The sequence below is a fragment of the Anolis carolinensis genome, chromosome 2 (genome assembly GCF_035594765.1).
Source record: "Anolis carolinensis isolate JA03-04 chromosome 2, rAnoCar3.1.pri, whole genome shotgun sequence".
Classification (NCBI taxonomy): Eukaryota; Metazoa; Chordata; class Lepidosauria; order Squamata; family Dactyloidae; genus Anolis; species Anolis carolinensis.
In genome coordinates this window covers 311,548,129-311,574,432 of record NC_085842.1, presented here as the reverse complement: position 1 = coordinate 311,574,432, position 26,304 = coordinate 311,548,129, and the positions used below count along the sequence as shown (strand labels likewise).

Genomic DNA, 26,304 nt, shown 5'->3' with positions numbered 1-26,304 from the left:
TTATTTCTCTAGTTTCATCTTTTCTTCCTCCTATTCTCTTGTCTGAAGATATCAGAGAAAAACTAATTTGAGGACTATTTAGGATACATCTACACTACATGGCTAAATGCCATGAAATCCTTGGATTGTAGTTTTAACCTTCTTTAACCTTCACTGCCAAATTGTGCTAGCAGCTCACCAAACTACAGATCCAAAGGATTCCATAGCACTAAGCCATGGCAGTCAAAGTGGTGTCAAACTGCATTCATTCTACAATGCAGATACACCCTAAGAGTATGGGGTGATACTCTAGAATTGGTTGCATTCCTGCTCGTAGCATCTCCAGCCAAGATGGCCCATCATCAGACCTGCGGGAGGTGTAATCTGTCAAAGGGTCATATGTTCCTCTCCCCTAGTTCAGGAGAAAATCTGAACTAGTCCAGTCAACACAGAGTCCTCCATATGAAATCTTGTGTTTCATTCACATGCAACTGCTACAAAAATAGAATCTTGCTCTAAATACCACAATCACACCTTTGTGTTCTTTGTTCAGCCTTGGGCTTTTTTTGTTGTCTGCTTGCTGCCCCCCCCCCCCCAAGTGAACCTATACCCTAACAATGCCATGAAATTAACCTGCTGCAGATAACGTTGTTATCACCTCTCTGCAGTCTGATGTTTGCTTCTTTGGAGAAACCCCCTGTCTACTCCCTTAATTCTGTATGATTTCCCAGGAGTTCTCCTAGGACTTGTGCCCTGATTACAAACAGTAATCAGGAGATAAACAAAGTAGGAAGAGGTGAACATGCAGCTCTAGGGAATAAGCTTTAGCCTCAAATTGGACTGTCCCTTAAAAGGAACAATAATATATTTACTACATGAAATGAGTTTCGTGCTATCTGGAGATCACCCTCGTGGTCAGTGGCTAGATGGCTTGGAACTGCTGAGCTCTGCAGTTTCAGGTGTGCACAAGCCTGATGTAATAATTACAGCCTGATTGTAATTACAATGCAAGAAGTCTGAGCACTGCTCAGGACCCAATTTTAAAATGTAATACTGTCATGAAGACTGCACTTTGTCCCTTATTAGAAATGAAGGAAATTGCTAAGACACAATGAAGGGCTGTACCTTGGTTTTGGTGCTAACACAAGTCTGCCCTGTTGCATTCAGTGCTTGGAAGGTTACTTTGTAAAAAGAAACTAATTACTTAATTCATTCCTCCCCTTATTATTTTCATGGAGACCCAATTTATACTCGGGACTATTTCCGTTTTATTTCTCGGCACCATAGATGCTGGTACCGTTCGCCCAGAGATTACCCCAGATCCTCCCAGGGCGAGAGGGAGGAACCGGGCCCAGCCCAGACGGATCCCATTCTCTCCCATGTAGCTACGAATCCTAACACGGGCCCAGTGCACCACACCATATCACCTCCAGGGGGCCCAGCGCATCATCAGGCACCAGCATCTACTCCTCACCCTGTGCCCACTCTTCAGCAGACCCAGGGACCTGGGGCTGTGGACATTGATCTGGAGTCAGACTCCAGCTCGGGAGGTGGGGCAATGGGCTCCCAAGGCCCTGTCGAGCCACCAGGAGGTGACATGGACTCGCCAGAGGAAATGAGAGGATTTTCTTCCTTGATTTTACGTTTGGCCAAGGCTTTAAACTTACCAACCCCACAAGATCACAGTGTGGTTGACAACCCCGTCTTTCCTCGTGAGCAGCAGCAGGCACCAGTGACCACCCCACTGCCCCTTCTCCCCTATCTGCTTCGTCTCCTTAAGGCCCCAGACACAGCTCCTTCCTTGATCCCGGAGATATCTAAGAAGGCTGATAGCTTGTATCGCATTGACCTTACAGCTGCAGAATGGTTAGGAAAGCAGCTCAAGCCTAATTCAATTGTAGTGGATGTTTCTCAACCTTGTCCAGCCCAGAGGTCGCAATCGGTTCCCTCAGACAGGGAGGGGAAGAAACTAGATGCCATGGGCCGTAAGATCTATACATCCGCTGACCTGTTTGCCCGATTAGCACACTACGGAGCGTATATGGGAGCCTACCAAAATTACCTTTGGAATAGAATCACCCCCGTCTTGCAACATCTACCTGCTGAGGACTTGCGATTAGCCAAGGCATTCAAACAGGAAGCCTGTCAACTCGCCGACCTGCAAAAGGAGTTAGCCAAACACACAGCGGATTCTGCAGGCAAACTTTTCGCTGCTGCTGTCACATTACGGCAGGATCAAGGCCTCGCATCCCAACTCAACCTTCCATCTCGAGGAGGATGACCACATTGTCAAGACGTCGTCCCCAGGGTAGGGTTAGACATTCCTATGCGCCCAGACGGCGTGTTTAGCGCCCCTGATCAAATTTGAAGTTTCTCGTTGTGTTGATCCCCGAGTTTCCAGCTGTTCCTCTGTTCAGCCTACAAGACCGTCAAGACCCTCAAGACCCCCCTTCTTTCGGGATTGATTGGCCCCATTTTTGGCCGCATGGCTCGAGATCACATCTAACAGATGGGTCTTAGACATTATCAGGAGGGGCTACACCATCGAATTCGAGGCGATTCCAGCAACCAGAAGGGTGCGAACAACTCCACCCTCTCCCCCACTTCTGGAGGAGATAAGATCCCTTCTGGCCAAGGGTGCTATCCAACGCCTAAGAAACCATGACCTCCCCAATTGTTTCTTTTCAAAATACTTTCTGGTTCCAAAAAAGGATGGAGGCCTCCGTCCTATCCTAGACCACTGGTACCTAAATTATTTCATTAGGCACCAAAAATTTCGAATGGTGACACTTCCCATTATCCTCTCTTTGTTGCGTGAGGGCGCTTGGTTCGCTACTGTGGACTTGAAGGACGCTTATTTCCATATCGGGATCAGACGGTCCCATCGTAAGTTTCTCAGTTTTAAGGTTGGCCATCGGTCGTATTGTTTTAACGTCCTCCCATTTGGCTTGTCCACTGCACCTAGTTTTTACTAAGTGCATGTCTGTTGTTGCAGCCTTCTTACGTCAGCAGGGTGTAGTCGTATACCCGTACATTGATGACTGGCTCCTTGCGGGGAGTTCAAAGGAAGCCTTGTTGGGCGATATTGATTTTACATTATCTCTTCTACAGGACCTCGGCTTAGTCATCAATTCAGAAAAGTCCTGTTTGCGGCCCTCCCAATCAATCCATTTCATTGGTGCTGTTATCGACTCTATCCGTCAAAAAGCATTCCTTCCGGATGCCCGCTTTGCGGCCCTAAGGAATATACTCGAGGCCTTCCATCATTCAAACGTAAGAGGCGGTCTCGTCCAAAAACTACTAGGTCACATGGTTTCCACCACAGCGGTGACACCCTACGCCAGGCTTCACATGCAGCCACTTCAAAACTGGTTTCTTTCAGTCTTCGATGCTCTTCCCGACAGCCCAAGATCCATCGTCCCATTTCCAAAGAGGGTTCGCGAGTCTCTTCACTGGTGGCTGACTTGAAACAATGTACAGAGGGGAATGCCTTTCAAGCAACCGAGGCCGTCCAGGATGCTGACGACGGACGCCTCCCTGTCGGGGTGGGGAGCACACCTCGGAGATCTCACCATCCAGGGGGTATGGTCGGAAGCCGAGAGACTCCATCATATCAGCTATCTGGAAATGCTTGTGGTCTTGAAAGCTCTTCGTGCATTCAAACCTCAGTTCTATATAAACAAACAGAGTGGCACTCGCTCCCAAAAGCTCATCAACTTCACCATGCGCATATGGACCTGGTGCCTTCCGCACAAAATCCATCTCTTGGCCATCTACCTGCCAGGGAAACAGAACGATCTCGCAGATGCGTTGAGTAGGGCGCCGAACTCATGCCACGAGTGGCGGGTCAGCCCTCGGATGCTGGAACCAGTGTTCCAGTGATGGGGTCGTCCGAGAGTGGACCTATTCGCAGCTCCCAGCAATGCACAATGCGACCTGTTTTGTGCTCGGCTACCCGAGGATCTATCGATGGGTTGCCTGGGAGACGCCTTCCTGTACACCTGGGGCCCCGGGCTGATGTACGCCTTTCCCCCGATTCCTCTCATAGCTCGAACAGTTGCGAAGCTCCTGGAGGATGACTCAGATTGCATATTATTGACACCCTGGTGGCCCTGCCAACCTTGGTTTGGCCCCCTTCTCCAGATGGCCAGGGGAGACTTTCATCGTTTCCAATTCACACAGGACATTCTTACAACACAGAACGGTCAGGTTCGACATCTGGATGCGGAATCTCTCCACCTGACGGCGTGGAGACTTTGGCCACAGCAGGATTGTCGGAGCCAGTGAAAGCCATCATTGCCGCTGCTCACAAGGCATCTACCAAGAAATCCTACACTTACAAGTGGCACTGTTTTTCTACCTTTGCAAAACAAGCAGGCTTCAATCCTTCCTCGGCCCCCGTCACTCTGCTGCTTGATTTCCTCCTCTCCCTTTCTAGGAAGGGGTTGTCTTTGTCATCCATTAAATTCTACCTGGCAGCGATTTCGCGGTTCCGAAGGAAGGCTGAACAGCCATCTTGCTTTGCAGAGCCCCTAATACGGCTATTCTTGAAAGGACACAAAAATCTACACCCACCTGTTTGACCACCCGCTCCAGCTTGGAGCTTAAAACTAGTTTTGTCCTAGTTAATCAAACCACCCTTTGAACCAATGGTGTCTATCGACCTCCAACATCTTACCTGGAAAACAGCATTCCTGATCGCAGTCACAACGGCCAGACGGGCTAGCGAACTTTGCGCTCTCAAAGCTGATGGACCATACTTACAATTCCATAAGGACAAGGCAGTCCTTCGGACCGACATCACATTTCTCCTGAAGGTGGTGTCTCAATTCCATCTATCACAAGATATTATACTGCCCACCTTTTTTCCTGGCCCTACGACTCCGCTTGAAATCTTGCTCCATGCCCTAGATGTGAGAAGGGCTCTTGCTTTCTATGTCGACAGGACCCGCGCCCATAGGCGCTCCCCCCGTCTCTTCCTGAAGTATAGAAAGGACTCCTTGGGCCTTCCTGTGTCATCACAACATTTCTCCTCATGGATTGTTTCCACTATACGCCTGGCTTATCAGCTCGCGGGCAGAGACCCACCGGAGATGGTGAAGGCGCATTCCACGAGAGCGATGGGGTCATCGTGTGCTTTCATGAAAGGTGTTCCATTGGAAGACGTCTGCCATGCAGCTACCTGGGCTACGCCTTTGACTTTCGTATCCCACTACAAATTGGACGCCCTGTCTAGAAGGGATACTGCTTTCGGCAGAGCTGTTTTGTCCTCGTGTGTGGCATGACGCCCGCCTATCCAGGTTAGTAGCTTGCTAATCACCCATATGTGTGCATTTCACAGGGACCACGATGAAGGAAAAATGGGTTGCTTACCTGTAACCATGTTTCTTCGAGTGGTCACCTGTGAATCCACACATCCCTGCCCATCCTCCCCGCAATGCGTCATGCTCCAATTTCGAGCTGTCTCTCGCGGCTGGGAACTGGGGCATTGGCCCCTCCCACTGGCCATATATACTGAGATGGGGAGAGTGGGCAGGGCCTTCCGCCAAAATGTATCTTAGAGCTTCTAGAGAATTCCGAACTGTTCTGTGCAGGCGCAGCAAAACCCATATGTGTGGATTTCACAGGTGACCACTCGAAGAAACATGGTTACAGGTAAGCAACCCATTTTTCATTTCAGATTGTTGCTGCAAAAAGCCACTTTTGAACTCAAAGGCAAGTTAATCTAAATTGTGATCAAATAACCATCACTTCTAGGTGTTTTTCATAGAGATGATCCATCCAGCTGTGTATTATTGATCCTGACTCAAAACCAAAGTTTCAGGCAGATTTTTTTCAACTATACTTGGACATGCTAAAAATTCAACCAGAGAACTTCTGAAAGCAAAACATTTGTCTACCACTGAGTTACAGTCCTCCTTTACTGCAGTTAAAATCAAACTACTATCCCCTTGTCCATGCCTTTCTTGTAAACTGTATGGAAATATTTTAAGGGGGGGGGGTCACATTTATTTTTAAGTCAGGACAGAAAGTTTGTCTTCAAGGGTCTGCCTTTAAGTAAACCCCTGAGGATGAGAAAAAGAGGAAAAACTTAAGCAACAACAATTTTTAATTCTACCAAGCCAGATTTTAGTCTGCCTTACCTTACTGGCCTTCAGTATGTTGATCTGCTCTTCATAAACAGTATCTCTGTTTTTCTCCAGGAATCCATCACACTGGTATTCCACCTAGGAGAGATAACAAAGGAAAGGGAGGGTGGGAAGAGATGAAATGTTCAGTATAGATTACTCTAGCTGATACAACCAGGAACCATCCATATAAATACTGGGTTATTTTCCTCTACACTCCAAAAACAAGTTTAATAATACAACTTTTTCTGGCACCTGAAATTAGGATCTTCTTCCATGATGGGAAGCTTAGATGACAAGGGGTAATAAAGAAATAACTTGCAGAATGGAGTATCTGGCCTAAACACAATTGCAAGTCCCAACCAGAATAAACCCACTGAATCAACTGCTAAATGGCATGGCAACAGTTACATAAACCCCATGGGCCTTCTCTAGCAAGGACTAGCAGTTGGATTTATAGTAAAACCCCATATACATGTGGGAAACTGAGCTGTGGTTATGTGAAATGTAGATACGACTAAATACCAATAATTCACTTCTGGTCTCAGCATACCATACAGTTGTACTGGAAGCCCTTGAGATTCCTAGAGAAGGAGCCCCATAGAAATTTGCTGGGTAATCCAACACAACTTTACAGTAACTTGTGAAGGAAATATACTATAGAATCACCTGAAGGACTTAGCAAATTCCAAGAAAGACATTTTTTTCCTCCGGGTATGCACAAATAAAATATCTGTTCTGCATCAATATATTTATAGTTGAAAGTTCTTGCATTAAGCCAAACATTGTCTTTTTAATGACAAGTAAGCCTTCAGAAGTAGTAGTCACATCCACTAAATAAATCTAAATGCCTAAATCCCAATACTATAATTTATGGAAAAAGTCATTCTGGAATAACATTACAGTCAAACGGTTGTTTCTTGTTTGATGAACAATGCTTATATTTCCCAAAGAGTTAAGCAGAAAGCATCCCTAATTGAGGAAAGCACTTATTGTAATTAAGAACTAGAAGAATAATTTGCATCTGTTAAAGATGGAACATATGATTATAAGAAGAGCCATGTTGGATAAACTCAAAGGCTTATCTACCATAGCATTTTATTCCTAACATAGTCAAGATATGGGGAGCTCAATAGCACAACAGCACTCTCTTGCTTGTGCAAGTAGAAGGCCTCCTCAAAAATGGCTTTGTCTTCTTGAAGGAAGAGCATAATCTTCATTCTCATTACCTTATCTGCAAAATGTACAACAATGAAGGAGATGTTGGACATGCGGGGCTTTTGGAAGTGTTGGCTGCTTCCATGGCGATCATACAGTTTCTGAGCCCAATTCTGGTCTGTTCCCTTAGGGACCTAATTAAGAAAAAGAAAAGAGAAGAAGAGATTGGAAAGGGATTAAGACAGCAACATAAGGAATGAGTGAAAATACATCCATTACTCTAAAAGTTTACAATCTATTCCAGTTAACGTAGCTCCCAATGAAGATTTCCTGTGTCAGTTCATTAGACATCATGATGACATAACATGGTGAAGTTTTATTTTAAATTTAACTGAGGATTAACAATATGCAATCTTCTTCTATAAACCGTATTATTGTGCCTTTTTGCCAGTTCAGAATTTGAGGCAGCTTTAAACAGTTAAAATATTACTGATACATTCTTAGCATACAAAAGTTTAAAAAGTTATACAAAGCCTAAAAGACCCATTGGCTATAAATAAATCATCTTGGGGCAAACAAATAATAAAATTTCTTAGAAAGAGAGTTCTTGAATTTGGGGCAGTTACAGAAAAGACTTTTCCTTGAGTTCCTAACTGGTATACTTGTAACAGTAGTGAAACAAAGAGAAGGGTCGCCCAAGAAGATATCAAAACATAAGCAGATTCACATAGGAAAATTCTTGTTGTTGTATGTCTTCTAGTTGTTTCCAAATTATGGTGACCTTTAGGCAAACCTATTACAATTTGGGGGAGGGGGGGTTGAGAGTGTGTGACTCGCCCAAGGTCAGCTAGTGGGTTTTCATGGCCAAGTGGGGATCTGTCCAAGCCTGAATGGTAGCCAAGGTGGTTTCTCCAGATAGCAACTGGAAACACAATCTGGTCTTCCTCTTTTCCTCAGAGTTCAAGCAAAACAAGTTACCAAGAGATGTGAAACAGAGATGTAGTCAAAATTGTTGGAGAATAAGGAGTCTGTTTGGGTGATCCAGAAGATTAATGATGTCAGAGTCCAAATCAAAATATACAGAGACGGGCAGGGCACTGCACCTCAGGTCAGTTGTCAACAACAGTCAAAGTCCTGATGCTGAATTTATAGCCTAGCCTCAACTTCTCAGGAGTCTGTTGATTACAGAGTGTTCGTTAGCAAGGCAAAGACCTTTTGGCCCCCTTCCTTTCTTGACGTTGCTCTATCAATGTGAGTACTTGTGAGCTTTCATCTTGAACTTTCTGGGAGCTGCTATTTTCAGGTTCAGCCACTGGAACTTCCAGAGGCTCCATGTTGGGTGGATGCTGGGTGCTGCACCCCTCAAGCTCAGCCACTGGTGCTTCCACCTGCTCTTCCTCTTCGCTATCTGAGCAGGGCATGGCAGAATTAAACCCTGGTCTCCAAAGTCGCAGTTCAGTTCTCACACCATCACACTATGGTGGAAAAGGAAGTCCCTGAAATACCTTGATTTGAGCCATATAGGGCTTTATAGGTCATACTTTGAATAGTCCCAGAAACGGAAGGGCAGATAATGTAGCTATTGCAACAGGAACATGTGTAATGGCAATGGCAAGTTGGGGCATTTTTATTAGTCACACTTTTAGTGAGTTAAGAATAAGCAAGCTGGACTTTTTTCATTTTATACTTCATATTTTTTCCTTACAACTCTTATTAGGGATTAGAACCTTTTAGCACAAGGTCACCAATGCAAAAGAAAGCAGTAAACAAACACTCCTATTGAAATTAAGTGCAAAATTGATTTATTCAGCTTGAATATTGCTTTCTGCCCTAATAAATAGGTTCAGCCTTTGCAGCAAACAGCAATAGCTTTTCCAAGTTTAAAAACACAAACTATCTTCATTGCCCCAAGCAAAAAACACACAGATGTGGAAACACATCTTTCAGCAGCAACCTGACAAGTATTTTCTCTTAGTTTCATTAACTCACATAACATTCAAAGGCCCCTCTAGTTTTCTATTTAATTACTGTACTGAATAGAACCTTTAAAAAAAGGCTTTTCATACAATTTCACTGTGTCATCAAGATATGCTTCCTCTGGTTATTTACTTACTCAGGTACTTTTATAATGCAAGTATCCGACAAATATGCAACGGTAACATTTTCCTAGGATTTATTGTAGTGCTAAATTACTTTCTTTATTCAGCATTCACTGAAACAAGGGCTGTACTTTCTCCCTGATGTCTACTGTCGAAACATAAGGAATATTGTCCTTCACATTCCAAAGCTTTCAGGCTTAAACATCTCCTAGAATCACTTCATCCTTCTGGCATTCTCTGGATGCCTAAAGTACATTTCTAAATGCTCAACTGAGGTTTTATGTCACTACAAAGATAGAAATTTGGGGCCTGAAGGGAAGGAAATTCCATGGGAGTGAAGAAGGCAGAATTTTGATGCTGAGGATCATTTTGTCTCTCTGTAGCTTTAGCTTCAGAAGATGCAAAAGTTAAAGTGAGGGACACTGTCCTAGCATATGAGGCAAAATATAAAAATAACGAAGACCCTACAAGCTCCCTTCTCCAGTATCAGCAGATTAAGCCACTAACCATTTGTTGCCCTATCATTACAAAAGCAACGGGAAACGCCCAACAGAACTGGACACAAAACAGACAGAATTTTCAGATATTACAAGATCTTCTCTTATTAGATCAACATCTCTGCAGGGAAATTTAGCCTGCAAGCTTTCTATCTTTGACTCTGGACCTTTGCTAAGTTCATACATTCCTACACTGTACACATTTACCACAAAATATTAAAGTAACAATAACAGGAAGACAACAAGTTGTGGTGATTTGAATGTTGGACTCAGATCCCTAGAAAACCAAGGTCTGAATCCTGACTTAAGCTATGGCAACCAAGGTGACCTCTCTCAGTACTTGAGGAAGGCAATCTGAATAATCTGCCCAAGAAAACCCTATGACAGAATTGCCATAAATCAGACACAACTCGACGGAACATAAAGCCAACAAAATAAATCAAATGACACTAGGAACCGAGCAACATAGTAAAAATGGTGGCAGGCAAGAATTTGCTCTGCTTCAATGGCAGAAGAAGGCTGTTGTGGCAATATCCTCAAGAAAGTGTGTCAAGACGATTAACTGGCAGCCCTTTTCCAGCTTCTCTTGCTGAATGACATAAAGTGGGTGTTACCTTTAAAAAGGCTATTATGGTGATCACACCAATGAATGGCTAAGGAGAGAAGAAAACATTTTGAATCTAAAGGAACCAGGCCTCCAGGTGCCTGAATAGTGTGGGGAAATCTGAAACCACATCTTTGGGGAAATACTGTTTTGATACGGCATTCAAAAGTTTCATTCTCTCTGGCCTTTGGATATTCCCAATTAAACTGTTAGTATTTTGAGTGCTCCCCTTTTAATAGGTTCTGGTAACTTTTGTTTACATGTTATGCCAGCAATACCAAAGAAAGACCTATTGAAATTAATGAGACCTCTGTGTTCATTGTAATGAAGAATCCTCATTAATTTCAAGGGGTCTATGCTAGCATTTATTTCTTAAGGATTAATTTATTCATACAATTTAATTGCATTATTTGATGTATTTGGAGCTCAAATATTGTCCATGGAAAAGGGAGTCAGAGTCATTTAAACCAACCATGGGGCAGAGATCTAAATGAAAGGTAAATAAAAAGGCATGTTATATTCCAGAGCAGAATTTAAAACATTGCATTCTCTGCTCATATAATATAGAATTACAGAAACAACTGAGCCATTTTTTTTTAGAAAGCTTTTAAGCTTACTGATTATGGCGCTATACCTGAAGGGCTACATTCCCATTTTCATCAGTGAGTATCAGCAAGACGTTGTACTCTCTTTACCTTACATTCTTCATCCAGTAAATCCAAAATACCCAGCTTAGCTTCTATGAGATCTATGCATGGCTGGTTGTCATAAAAATCTATGAGTGTCCAAGGGATTTGCTCCTTCATGTATTCTTCTTGTTCCAATTTAAATACATGCTGCAACAGAAACAGAGAGTAAAGATCTCACTGAACGATAAACCAGAAACATTCCCATGGGTCTAGTACATTTTTAAAAAGCCGAGACTGTATTGTAATTAGCTGCTTAGGCAGTATCTGGATTTAACATATTGTGTGTTAAAACACTCCTTGGAATTCTGGTTCCTTCTGTCTGCATTTCTAGTCATATAAATATGACAGTACATAGGCTGTAAATGTGAACCAAGAAAAAAATATGAATAAATATGAATTCAGAGCTTCATGGCTCTGAATTTAATCTTTTGAACCATGAATTCTGAAAGAGTATAAATATTTCGTAAGGATGAAACTCCCATCTTTTGAACTCTGACATTTCTATAAGGCTTCTAAGAGAAAGAGCAGAAGGAGGGAAAACAACTAAATGTTTGGATAGAGTGGAAGAGTGGCCACATTCAAGTATTAAATGTACAAACAGATTTTTCAGGGATCTTGGTATTCAAGTTGAAAGAAATCACAGAGAACTCACCAGGGCAAAGATGTCACTCTTAATCCATCTGGATAATCCTACTACACTCAATGTTCACTGCAGTCCAAAAAGGCATTTGATAGGACCGAATGGTTCTTTCTGAAGACAATCTTATAGTGTGTACAACATTGGTTCCCAACGTTTGGGCCTCCAGGTATTTTGGACTTCAGCTCCCATAGTTCCTAACAGCTGGTAAACTGGCTGGGATTTCTGGGAGTTGGAAGTCCAAAACACCTGGAGGCCCAAGGGTTGGGAACCACTGGCGTACAGGCTTCCCTTGCCCTTTGATGCCTTGCTTTCTGAAAATTCAACAAATCTAAATTATAACCATGAACCAAAGTTTCAACCTCTGGTCCATTCTTTCAAACACACTCTTCTTTTGTTATCTACTAAACACACAGCCCCCCACCCCCTGTAAATCTATTCAGCATGTTGTTGTTTTACCAGTTGGTTTGAGGACATTTGCCTTTCAGGCTTGCATTTGTATGCTGAAAGAAGACAGGGTTTAGCTGTTCAAATATTTTTGCTTTTTGACAGTGCCCTGGTAAGTGGACTCGGATTTTATATGTATGATTAACCAAATCTATCAACACCCTTATGATAAAATCTGTGTCAATAGATATGAAGTTCCCCATTTTGCAATTTTATAGATTTATGATTTCTTTAGTACCACTTCTTAATCCATATAGAAGTAGACTTTTAGAGAGGGATCACCAAACAAAGGGTATTCAGTTATTATTAATGTACTTACTGATTATATTACATTACTGGTTCAAAATCCGAAGAACATTATTTTTGAATTGTTGGAAATTTTGACCAATATGGAAAAGTGAAAGGATTACATCTACTTAAATACCTCAAAGGAACCAGATCCTATCTTACCTTGGAAGATAATCAGATCAGAGACCACGAATGAAAACCTGGTACTAGATTATATTTTAAATAATAAAAACTGGCAAACCACATTATTTCTTATGTAAACACTATTAAATTCATGGGAACACAAATCAACAGGTGATTGGGTGACACCCACATACACAAAAGGATTACACATAAAGAAGAAAAGCAAGTAGCAGTCAAAATGATCCGTTTTAAAAATTTAAATAAATAATTAAATGCTGAGGGTTTAGTATTCATTAAATTGCTGTACACTGATCAAACATAATTATGTAGATATGAGTAAACAAATGATAAAAGATCTGTAAGAATGATCTGGGTAGAGCAGAAGATTAAAATAATGGACCTGCCAAAATGTAGTCTTTTTCTTCATGTCCTTCCACACAATTAGCTCTAACTAAAAGTAGAGGGTAGAAGGGGAATATTTAGGATACTCATAAATATATTAAAGAAGTCTGTGAAAAACCCAAATTACCGAGTTGAACTGTTGTTGTAATTTTTCATTGGCATAGTTGATGCAGAATTGTTCAAAGCTGTTCACTTCAAAGGTTTCAAACCTGCAGAGCAAAACAATTGTCTTAAGTCAAGGCTACATAAAGCTGCTTCCAACAACCACCTTTTTATTTACATTTTAAAATGTACATTCTTTTTCTAAAACACCATGGGAATTTGATTACATGGTATTGCAAAAATACTTATAAGACCTAAATAAATAAAAATTCATGACACTTTAGTGTCATTCATCAATTTACTGAATAACAGCAGCAGCAGCTTAAGCCAGAGCTGGGGGATATTGCTGTTGTAGAACTGCACATTCCAAATGTCAGAGTAACCACAGAGTAGTTGCCAGTCAGAAGGCATTGCTGAGGTACTCTGTAATGGTATGTTGCATTATGTACCGTGGTGCTTATACATAATTTTGTTTTCCTCTGGTCATTCTATAATATTTTTCCACTATTCCAGCTGCAACTTGTATATCTGGAGACCTCATAATATCTATATAATCCCACCCCATTTTTCAAAGAACGTAAGGAAGAACCTGGCAAAGCCACCTTTGGGAATTCTTTCTTTAAGAAAACATCATTAAATTTATGATACTGCCAAAAGTTGACATGGAACATGAAGGCACATACATACACATACCCTATTAAAAGACTCATTAACAACCAAAAATCAGCCTAGCAAATGAGGCTTTTACCTTCTGGCAGAAAAAACAGAAATGGGGCCATCTGAGCTTTACACTCCAGGAACAACTACGGCTTGCTTGAGTGTCTTCCCAAAACCAACCTCTGATGATAGTAAAAGCATTCCCACCAGAATCCCACAAGAATCAAAACTCAGTATTGTGTGGCTGGGTCTTATAAGCCATTCAACACTGAGCCAGCAATCGCAGGCACAAGCAAGACTGTTCAGAGCATGTTTTTCAATTCCTTTTGCTTCGAATCTGAGTATAACCTGCCCAAGGTCACACAGCTATCTTCCATTGGAACCCTATCTGCCCATAGTTTTCATCCAATACTCAGACCACTACAACATGCTGGCTCTGCTCCATGCTCAGCATTAAACTAGGCCTGCACAACCCGTGGCGCTGTAGATGTTTGGGACTCCAACTCCAAGAAGCCTTAGCCAACTTGTCTAATGGTCAGGAAATCTGAGAGCTGAAGCCTAAATACCTGGAAGGCTACAGGTTGCACCAGCCTGTACTAAATCATGTTGGCTCTGCTCCATGCTCAACACTCAAACCACTACACCATGATGACTCCATTCCATGCTCAACACTCAAACCACTACACTATAATGGCTCTGCTCCATGCACAATACTCAATGTCTTGGTGTAAGATGTAGTTGCTTACCTGTAACTATGTTTCTTCGAGTGGTGTTCTGTGGAATTCGCACTAATGGGTTTTCCTGTGCCTGCACAGCAATTGTCGGAACCTTCTAGAACTTAGAATAAACAAAATGGCGGAAGCCCCGCCCACTCTCCCCAGTATGATATATAAGGCCCTGTGGGCGGGGCTAGCCAGTTCCCCGCCGCCAGGTAGCAATTGAGCCTAGTGGCATGATTTCAGAGGGGAGGATGGGCGGGCCGTGCGAATTCCACAGAACACCACTCGAAGAAACATAGTTACAGGTAAGCAACTACATCTTCTTCTTCGTGGTGCTTCTGTGGAAATCGCACTAATGGGAGATTAGCAAGCTACTCACCAAAGGAGGAGGGTCATGCCACGCATGAGAACAGCACGGCTCTTCCAAAGGCTGCGTCCCTCTTCGCCAAGACATCCAACTTGTAGTGGGAAGCAAAGGTGAAGGAGGAGGACCAAGTGGCTGCTCTGCAGATGTCCTCGAGCGGCACCCCCTTCAGAAAGGCCTGGGAGGTAGACAAAGCCCTCGTGGAATGGGCCACCACCTTTTGAGGGAGGTCCCTCCCCGCCAAAGAATAGGCCGTACGAATCGCTGCGACGATCCACGCGGCTAGACGTTGGGAAGAGACCGGGAGTCCCAACGCATCCGGTCTGTACTTCAGAAAAAGCCTGGTCGATTTCCTATAAGTCTTGGTTCTTTCGACATAGTAAGCCAGTGCTCTCTTAACATCTAGAGAGTGTAGCGCTATCTCCAGAGGTGTGGAGGGATTTTGGAAAAAGGCCGGTAAAGTGATATCCTGGCACATGTGGAACCTGGACACCACTTTTGGTAGGAAAGTTACGTCCGTCCTAAGGACAACCTTATCTTGATGAAATCTTAGATACGGGGGGTCTACTCTGTGAGCACATAATTCACTAGCCCTTCGTGCGGACGTGACCGCCACCAAAAAGGCCGTCTTCCATGATAAATAAGAGATGTCACACGAGGCCATCGGTTCAAACGGTGCTTTAGACATTTGAGACAATACCAGCTCTAAGCTCCACGCCGGTGGCGGTGGTGTCACTGGTGGGTGTAAATTCCTGAATCCCTTAAGAAAGAGGCCAATCAAAGGGTCCTGGAAGCAGGATTGGCCGGAGGAGCCCTTCCGGTACCAGGAGATAGCCGCCACGTAGCATTTAAGAGAGGCCAAACATAGCCCATTGTTGGAGAGATGCACCAGAAAATCCAATATTATGGGTGTGGGGGCTGTAGCTGGATCCACACCCCTGGATTGCGCAAAGCTTTGAAACTTCTTCCACTTGTATTGATATGAGCGCTTGGTTGAGCTTTTCTGCGCTGCTTCGAGAATGGCCTTCACTGGGGCTGAGAGGCTGGCCTGATCCTCCAGCCGGTGAGATTCAACGTTGATACATCTGGGTGTCGGACCCGCCCCTTGTGGAGGGCTAGAAGGTCTGGAGACTTCCCCAACCTGACGTATTCGCCCTTCGCTGCCTTCCAGAGTGGGGCGAACCACGGTTGGCGCGGCCACCATGGTGTTATTACTATGCAGTCTGTGTTGTCCGACATGATCTTCGAGATGGTCCTCCCTACCAATGGTAGGGGAGGGAAGGCATACAGTAGTCCCCCGGTCCATTGGAACCTGAATGCATCCCCTAAGCACCCTGGAGCCGCTCCTGGGCGAAGACGTGCGCAAAACGCGGTGCATTGGGTGTTTTCTGGGGATGCGAAGAGGTCGATTATCGGCCAGCCCCATCGGCGTGCTAGAAGGCGGAACTCTGTGTGTTTCAGCTGCCATTCGTGACATGCCGTCTTTGAATGGCTGAGAGAGTCTGCTAGCACGTTGTCTTTTCCCGGTAGATGTATTGCTTGTGGCGTCACCCGGTTCTTGACGCACCAGTCCCAAAGTCGGAGGGAGGAGAGCAGGAGACGCCTCGAATGGGTACCTCCCTGCCGGTTGAGGTAGCACTTTACCGTTGTATTGTCCGTCACAATCCGTACGGTGTTTCCTCGCAGGATCTTTGCGAAGGCGTGGAGGGCTTTCTCCACTGCCAGGAATTCCAGGATATTGATATGGTAGTTTCGCACGCGGCCTGTCCAACGACCGTTGATTACTAAGTCGTTGAGGTGAGCGCCCCATCCGTCCTGGGACGCGTCCGTTGTAACCTCGTAAGTTGGTATCGGGGGGCGGAAAGGTAGACCTGTTCGCAGGTTGCGTCTGCTTGTCCACCATCGTAACGACTGCAGGACAGGAGGTGGGGGTGTCAACACCACCCATTGGCTGTCGCAAAGCGGATTGAACGAGTCCAGGAACCACCTCTGAAGGGGTCTCATTCTTAGTCTTGCCAGCCCTACCACTGCAGTGGTGGAGGCCATATGGCCTAGGATGGACTGGATATGCCACGCCGAAGCTCGTCGCCGGGACTGGAGTTGCAATATGGAGGCCCGGATAGCCCGGAAACGGGACTCTGGAAGACAGGCCCTTCCTGACCGAGAATCTAGGACCGCTCCAATGAACTCGATGTTTTGCGAAGGAGTTAAATGAGACTTTTCTTTGTTGACTACCAGGCCGAGGTCCTGCAAAAGAAGGAGCGTAGAGGACACATCATCCCTTAGGTCTGCTTTTGAGTCACTGACGACCAATCAGTCATCAATATATGGAAAAAGAATTATTCCTTTTTGTCTTAAGTACGCGGCTACAGTGGCCATACATTTTGTGAACACCCTTGGCGTCGTGGCTAGTCCGAATGGGAGTACATTGAAGGAATAGATGGAGCGTCCTACTAGGAAGCTAAGGTACCTACGATGGGAGCGCCGTATGGAGATATGGAAATACGCGTCACGTAGGTCAATGGTCGCAAACCAGACTCCCCTACGCAATAGAGGCAAAATGGAGGTCAACGTAACCATACGGAATTTGCGGGCCCGAACGTGCCTATTAAGGGCACGTAGGTCTAGTATTGGACGCAGTCCCCCTGACCTCTTCCTAATAAGGAAGTATCTGGAGAAAAAACAGGAATGGGCTTTACGCGGAGGTATTCTAGAGATCGCACCCTTCTGCAGTAGGGTCGAGACTTCGTCTAAGAGGCAAGCGGATGGGGTGGTGGTGCGAAGAATCCCCGTTCGGGGGTGAGATATAAACTCAATGGCATAACCCTTTTTAATAACTTCTAGGACCCAAGAGTCCGATGTTATCGACTCCCACGCTTTAAGGCGCGGGGCAAGCCTTTCAAAAAAGGCTAAATGCTCCCTTTGGGGGGACACAAACGAGGAGCTTAAGTGCTCTATCACACTAATGGAAGGGGAAGCAGGTGGACTCAACAAACCCGAACAGGAGTCCAGGGGTTGCGAACTTGGAGCAAACTTAGGGGAGGGGGCCGACGCCATAGGGTTAGAAACGACGTCTTTGTTTCTCATTTTGTTTTCCCCCATTCCGTTGCTGACCTTTATATTGAAAGGCAGAGCGCCTCGGTCCGAAGGGACGAAAAAAGGATCGTTGTTTTCCTTTATATGATGGTGAATTCGACCTCCTAGATCGATAGTATGGATTCCACCGTCTTCGCTGGTATTGGTAGGCCTGTTGCGTCGCGTACTTGTTGGTGGCTTGGGTCACCTCATGTGTGTCCTTGATCTGAGCGTCAGTGTCTGGATTGAATATGCCCGCCTCATCCAAGGGAAGGTCTTCTATGACTGATTTAGCCGATGGGGAAAGATTGGCTGCACGCAGCCACGCATGACGTCGCAGTGAAATCGCCCCTGCCAGGAGTTTTCCCGAGGCGTCCGCTATATTCTTAGCTAGGTCTTTCTGCAACTCCGAGAGCAGGCAAGCCTCCTGCTGGAAGGCCCTCGCCATGGCTTGATGTTGTACTGGGAGGAGATCTAGATACTGGGACATCTTCTCCCAGAGGTACGTCTGGTATGCCCCTGTATACGCGCCGTAGTGAGCCATCCTAGCGAAAAGGCACGAAGCGGAATAGAATTTCTTTCCCATGCTCTCCAGTTTTTTGCCCTCTTTGTCTGTGGGCGCTGGCTGAGAGCGCTGAATTTGCTTGGGTTGGGTTACATCCACGACACGAGAGTTCAGTTTCGGCTGCTTGGCTAGCCATTGGGCTCCAGTGAAGTCGATTTTATAAAGATATTCAGCTCTCCTCGGGGTCGCAGGAAGAGCCGCTGGGGATACCCCCTCATTCTTAATAATCTCTATTAAGTAAGGAAGGGATGGTAGCGCCGAGGTAAGGGGCCCCTGTTGCTTGGAAGAGGGATACACAGGGTCATTGACCACTTTTGTAGGCTTCTGAGCTGGTAAGTTAAGAGCCTTAGAGAGGCGGATCAACAGGGATGAGAAGGTTTTAATATCCTCCGCTGAGGGAGGATCAAAATCATCATGCGGATCTGCAAGCGGAACCGATGTGGACGGGAGGCCCTCCGCGTCCTCAGGGCGATCAGCCTCCGTCTCCTGAGAGGGACCCAGCGATGCCCGCGTCTGCGGGGTCACTGGGGCCGGCGGCGCCTGCAGTGTTGGAAGGGACGGCGATCGGGGGCGGGGCTCCCTATCTCCTGCTTCTGGTGCTGGGCCGGAGGTCTGTTCCACAGGAAAGTCGTTTGTAGCTGCATTGCCCTGGCTCGCCAGTAGAGTGTGGTCTTGAGCCGCAGCACTCGAAGGTGAAGCCGGAGGGGCGTGACTCCACAGTGGTCGGGGGGCGTGGCTACGCCCCGAACCCGCTGGAGCTGGATAGGGCCCATACGGGTTCCAGAAGTGAAAACCCTCGAACCCGGGTGGAAAGAACGGGTAAGGAGGGAACCCGTATGGATAAGGAGGGAAGCGGGAGTCTCCTGAGCGACTCCTGTTGTCTGACCCAGCAGCAGAACGCCCCGAACCCGACGAGGGGGAGCGTCGGCGTCGGGATGGGCGGCCCCGTTGGCTCCTCCTGGACCTTTTGGGCGATGGAGAGGAGGTGAGAGAGCTCGATGATGAGCTTCGCGCTGCCGGGCTCCTTCCCCGACCCCGCGCCTCCTGCTGTACGCTCGGCAACAGTGGGGCCGGCTGAGCAGGGGTAAGCCCGGTCGGGCTGAGCGCTTGCGAGCCCTGCGGCTCCATTGGAGTGAGCAGAGGGGGATCACTTCGTACCGGGGAGCGCCCCGTGGTGAGGTCGGGTTGCTGTCGAGTGGGTCGCGGGCGTGATGCCCTCAAGTGCTTCACTTTCTTGGTCTTTTTACGGGCATTGCGGGGGCCTATGGCCGCCGCAGAGTCCTCCACGCCCAGGGGCCCAGTCTGGATGGCCTCCGATGGCGGATCGTCTGGCGATCTAGCATTACTTGAGGCCGATGGATTGGGCCTACTCTGAGGGGGGGAGGGTCCAGGGAGGTTGGGCGCCAAGGCCTGTTCATATAGCAAGGCCTTTAGTCTGGATTCCCGATTTTTACGTGCCTGGGCGTAAACCCTTGGCACACATGGCAGGATTGAGTGATGTGCCCCTCACCCAGACATAAGAGGCACTTAGAATGCCCATCCGCCTCAGGGAGATTGCTCCCGCAATTGGAACATTTCTTAAAGAAGGAGGCCATGCTCACTCCAGTCACGTTATAAAAACGGGGGTTAAGATGAAACGCCAAGTCCAGTCCGTTAAGCCAAAAGGGTTTACCAAGTCCAGTCCGTTAGTCAAAGAAGGATGGGAGTTTCGCAGCCGGTCCGAGTCTAAAGGATTAAATACGATGCAAAAAAGCTCTAGAGAGGTTCCTAATGTTGCTGCCTCTGCGGCGGAAAAAAGGAACTGGCTAGCCCCGCCCACAGGGCCTTATATATCATACTGGGGAGAGTGGGCGGGGCTTCCGCCATTTTGTTTATTCTAAGTTCTAGAAGGTTCCGACAATTGCTGTGCAGGCACAGGAAAACCCATTAGTGTGATTTCCACAGAAGCACCACGAAGAAGAATCACCATTGAACTGTAGTTCAATTCATTGCTCAGTATAGAAAACCACCTAGCTCCCTCCTCATCTGGTTGACATCCTTTCAAATATTTGAACATGTTCCCTCTCAACCTTTCTCTTCTGCAAGCTAAACACACCCAGTTCTCCAAGTCACTCCTCGTACGGCATGGTTTCCAAACCTTTGACCATTATAGCTGTCTCCCTATGGACACCTTCCAGCTTTTCCATATCCTTTTTGAATTGCGTTGCTCAGAACCAGACACAGTGTTAATGCAGATGAGGTCTGATCAAAGTAGAATAGACTATGACTTCCTTTGATCTAGACACTATATACTCCTACTGATGCAAGGTCCTAACATTTGTTCAAAATGTTGATTAGCCAAGCTGTTAGTGAATAAAAACCCTTCCCACTTTTTGAGACAGCATAACAAAAAAAGGACAGGTTGAACATCTAAAATTAACCAATACCTATCTATCTATGTTTAAAAATACAAGTGAGAAATTTTCATCCAATTAATAAAGCTTTTGAGAATATTAAAAGCACAGTGAAGTGGAATAGTTTCACTAGACCATAAAGATAAGTGGCTTAAATATATATTTTTGTCATTTTTAGGAGCTACATTTGTAACTCTTCATGCCCTATAATCTTGTTATTTACTACACAGTTAAAAAGTCTGCTAGTTTTTTCGATTTTATCAGATCACGAGCTCCTCCATTGTCAAGCTGAACAAGCTTAAACTGTAACAGACCAAGAGGACTACGGCTTAAGATAATACTATTAGTCTGTAAAGGTGTTGATGAAATGGGAATCCAATCCGCGTTGTTGACGTCAATTAAGGGAATTTCTCCCTTTAGAGCCACTTTAATATGCATGACTACTAATCTTCTCATAAAAAATGTGAAATTAGGTTGCTCTTCTTTAAAGTGGCTCTGCGATGCTATGATTGCTATCTGAAGTCTTAAAATTAGGAATTCAATGCCTCCCTTGCCCCATGAAATCAGGCAAAGATTTCATTTTATGTTTACAGGGAAAGCAAACACAATCACTTCAAAAGTGATAGATTAGCCCAAAATTGATGATGGCAGGAACTACTAAATTCCCAATATGTAGCAATGTTGGTTGTACTGTCGAGTGGCAGTTCGGCTGTTAGTTTATTATGTCTCGGGAGTAACAGAAGTCAAAAGAATATCTGAGATCAGAACACTTGGGTTGCAATTTGTAGATCCAATCGATTGTATGTAGGAATTTAGTGAATGTTAATAAATGAAAAACATCCTGGGGTTTACACCACTTCTAAACTTTACACAACTACTACTTCAGCACATCAGGGTAACCACCAGCTGCAATATATCTTGCCAATGGAAAGGTTGGCAGTTCTAAGCCCGGGTCGGGGGTGAGCACCCCACCTTCAGCCCAGCTCACTACCCACTTATCAGATCGAAAATTGCCCTGAGTAGATAAATAGGTACTGCTTAAGCAGGGAGGTATTTTAAGGGCACCATAAGAAAATACCAGAAAAATGCGATGGATCAAAAAAGGAGGAAGTCTTTGAACAGAGCTCTTTGACATGGAGGACGGAGCGACAGCACCCCTTCCCCAATAGCCGAAGACGGGAAATGCCTATATACCTCTATCTGTATTGTTGTCTGTCCTGTCTGTGTATAATGGCATTGAATGTTTGCCTTATATGTATTCTGTGATCCGCCCTGAGTTCCCTTCGGGGTGAGAACGACGGGATATAAATATGGTAAATAAAAAAGTTATATTTTTCTGGCTTTTGAGCTACACCATGTCTCATAACCAGCTTATGTTGTAGAATTACCTAAACCTCTTCAATTAACGGGCAAGACATTCTTTAGGTCTCTGAAACCCTCTAGAACATTATCAAGCACATTTTATATACAGGTCAGGAATCAAAACTGAGTTGTGCACATATAAAACAATCACTTATGAATTTGTGGAGAATCAGTTCTGAATGGCAAAAATTCTTATTAGTCTAGGATTCTTCTTGTCAAAGTTTTGAAATATAGGCAATCTCCAAGTTATGAATGTGATAGGTTGTATAGGTTTGTTCTTCATTTTTTACAGAAGTTGGAACAAGTACATTTTAAGTATAACTCCAGATACCTTTTCCCCATGATAACTCTTTCGGGAGTGAACATCCCATCATAGGGCTACATTTCTCTCACTTCCTGTTGTCTCACCCCTGTTCTTAACTATGAGTTGTTCGTAAGTCATATATCTGTAACTCAGGGTTTGCCTGTACAGTGTTCCCTTACTACTTTGCGGTTCACTTTTTGTGGATTCACTATTTTTCAATAAACTCTAAAAGACTATTATAAATCATAAAAAAATTACAATTTACAGCCTAAGGAAGGGAGGAAGGAGAAGCCAAAGGGAGAGAAAAGGAGCCCAAACGGCAGCGGGAGAAGGAGGCGATTTTTCAACACACAATTGGTTGATAAAGACAAAATAGTGTATAACAATTAAATAATGTATAAATATTAAAATAAATATAGCGTCCTTACTTCGCGGATTTTCACTTATTACAGGTGATCCTGGAACGTAACCCCCGCAATAAGTGAGGAAAAACTGTACTTGCAAACTATGTTTTCTATCATTTTTAGAATTTTTAAAATATTATTTCAACCATACTTTGCATACACTTGTGCTAGCATTGCAGAACTGAAAAGAAGGAGAGACTTCAGTGCCTTCACACTGCCATATATTCCAGTTCAAAGCAGAAAATGTGGGATTTTATTCAGCTGTGGCTGAGCAAGGATTCAAACTCTGGTTTCCCAGAATCGAGGGATGCATCTACACTGTAAAAACAATGCAGTTTATCATATCTGCCTCAAAAAGAAATCTGAAAAAGATTCCACGGTCCTCTGTGTGCTTTGGTACACAGAAGATTTCTTCAGCTTTAGTCTTTCAAACCAATTTGAAGCGTTATATACATTAATAATTTACCTGCCTGATGTTTATAATTTCAAAGCTAGAAAAACAGCTTATGAAAATGAGAGCAATTTAGTTCAAGGCCTCTTCCTAACAGAACAGATGGCTTGGCTTCTCAGACAAGTCATGAACTTGTTCAAAACTGTAGAACAGGGTGATGGCAATGCAGCCTTTGAGATTCCGTGATGTCTCTGCGACCTTCTGCGTTGAATATTGCTTTTTGCCAGATTTCAGAAGGTTTTTCAATAGAAAGCAAGCATGGGATTCTCTTAAAGCTACAAAGAATGCCCCAAGTACAGATGCACAGTTGTTCCATGCATTCCAAATATTTTGAAGATGAGTTTACTTTAGAAATTACTAGAGATTAAAACAGAATGAATGGAAGGTAATGTCCCTCCAAACCTGTGGTCAGTGACTTGCAGTCTTCCAGAAGATGTGAAATAGCATAACCAAAGGCAAGGGATGGCTGGAACTGCAATCCAGCACTATCTGGGAGACATGTCTCCTAGCCCAGGCTTAGAAAGAAAACATTTTACATCATTTCTATTATCAACTCTAATAATTTTAATGTTTTTTTAAAATGGGTAAATCTCAATTTTTGGCAGTTTTAGGCCTAACTAAAAAGGAGAGCCCCTGGTGGCGAAGAGGGTTAAACCACTGAGCTGCTGAATTTGCTGACTGAAAAGTCGGCTGTTTGAATCCGGGGAGCAGGGTGAGCTCCCACTGTTAGCCCCAACTTCTGCCAACCTAGCAGTTCAAAAACATGCAAATGTGAGTAGATCAATAGGTACCATTCCGGCGGAAAGATAAAACAGAACTCCATGCAGTCATGCCTATGGCCACATGACCTTGGAGGTCTACGGACAACGCCAGCAATTCGGTTTAGAAATGGAGATGAGCACCAACCCCCAGAGTCGGATGCGACTGGACATAATGTCAGAGGAAAACCTTTACTAAAATGAGTAACCATGGCAAAATATACATTGGAATTGATTTTCCTCACCTACAGAAAATAGCTATTCCTATGAGCATGGACACGTGATAATGATATACAACCTTATCCATATTGCCAAGCAATATGTGGTCTCAGTTTATGGCCCGCTACCTCATATTTCTGAGTGATGTTCCTGTTAATTTAATCAATTACATGTAAAAGCAGACACCTTAATTACAACCATATGGCTTATGAAAAATTGTCAGCGTGGTTCATGGTACTCAGCAGATTTCTCCTTCTGTACCTCCATCTCTATATTGCACTGCACTGGATGTTGTGCACAGTTAAACACAAGACTTGGCTAAGCATAGGCTTTCCCTTCCTACAAGCCTACTGAGCAAATTGATGTTTTGAAACTAGTTTTGCAAATATCTGGAAAATATTCAACCCATTTTCAATTCTTCAAACTCATGTAAACTTTATGCCAAAGGCATATGGATTGATACATCAGCTCTGCCCCTGTATGAATGGCAAAACTGATCTAGCATTCTCATTCTCCTACATAGATTCTACATGTAAACAGGATTTATGAACAAGTTTGCCAGAATCTGAATGCAATCAGTGAAGCCTTCTTCAGTTATCTGAACTATTAGGATGGCTGACAAGGGTGTCATTGACTGGATGCAAGGTCTGGTTGATGTATTCTTCCGGTCCAATTGGCAAAGGACTGAAAGAGTTGATGAATGGAATCAGGACTTTCTACTATAATGACCTTAAATCAATGGGAGTTACATGAGCATTGACCTCCTAAAGTTAATGGGTATGTGCTACTTGGGATTAACAATTGGACTTATGTGAATACCATCACAAAAGAAGGTAGAAGATCTCATTTCTACTACTATTCCTAACATATAAAGCTCCTTTTCTAAAACGATTGTCTCCTTGGCACCTCTGCTGGAAAAGCTCCTTGCAATAAAGCAGGGGTCCCCAAACTAAGGCCCGGGGGCCGGATGCGGCCCTCCAAGGTCATTTACCTGGCCCTCACCCTGTTTTAGACTTCGCCTCGCCCAAAGTCTAAAATGACTTGAAGGCATACAATACTAACAATCCTATTTGACTATCTCATTGGCCAGAAGCAGGACCACACTTCCCATTGAAATCCTGATAGGTTTATGTTGGTTAAAATTGTTTTTATTTTTAAATATTGTATTGTTCTTTCATTTACTAATATTGTGCTATGGTAATAATTGAATATATTGTGTATACATATAATATTGATACTAATATTATAATGTAATGCAATATAATACTAATAATACACAATATAATAATATTAATTATACATTATATATTAAATGTAATATTACTAATAATATTATGGTAGTGGTATAAGACAATATAGTAATATATAATGCTAATATTGTGCTATGCCAATAATATAATATATTGTATGTACATACAACTTGTAAGCCGCTCTGAGTCCCCTTTGGGGTGAGAGAGGGTGGGGTATAAATGTAGTAAATAAATAAATAGTTGTTGGGGTTTTTTGGGGGTTTTGCACTACAAATAAATAAGACATGTGCAGTGTGCATAGGAATTTGTTTGTACTTTTTTTTCAAATGATAATTTGGCCCCTCAACAGCCTAAGGGACCATGAACCGGCCCTCCATTTTAAAAGTTTGAGGGCCCCTGCAATAAAGCATCCCTTTGATCAATTAAACAAATCCCACTTTCACCTAGTATTTTATTTTTAGGGCAGAGATTCCACTCCCACCCCAAACTTTTCTCTGCCAAATAAGTGTAAGCTGCATTTGGTAGGTCAAGAGACTTCCACCCTAATAGATATTCTCATGTCTAATTTAATCTTTCATGGGTATTATCCTCTAATTCACATTTCTTTTCTCAGCTCTGCTCAGGCTGGTT

At 44.1% G+C, this 26,304-nt stretch overlaps 1 protein-coding gene and 1 long non-coding RNA gene across 5 annotated transcripts in view; one reads left to right on the top strand and one right to left on the bottom strand.

Moving 5' to 3' along the window:
- The window catches only part of myo5b (myosin VB), a 355,668-nt gene that overhangs the window by 91,684 nt on the left and 237,680 nt on the right, over window positions 1-26,304 (bottom strand). For all 4 annotated transcript variants that reach the window (XM_062972559.1, XM_062972560.1, XM_062972561.1 and 1 more), the window contains 4 exons: window positions 13,179-13,260; window positions 11,161-11,301; window positions 7,337-7,459; window positions 6,123-6,206 (listed from right to left, as the gene is read on the bottom strand). In XM_062972559.1, the coding sequence (XP_062828629.1) occupies window positions 6,123-6,206; window positions 7,337-7,459; window positions 11,161-11,301; window positions 13,179-13,260 (430 nt within the window). The remainder of the gene's footprint in view (window positions 1-6,122; window positions 6,207-7,336; window positions 7,460-11,160; window positions 11,302-13,178; window positions 13,261-26,304) is intronic.
- LOC107982332 (uncharacterized) overlaps window positions 1-26,304 on the top strand; it is a 190,252-nt gene that overhangs the window by 98,943 nt on the left and 65,005 nt on the right. The window lies entirely within an intron of this gene.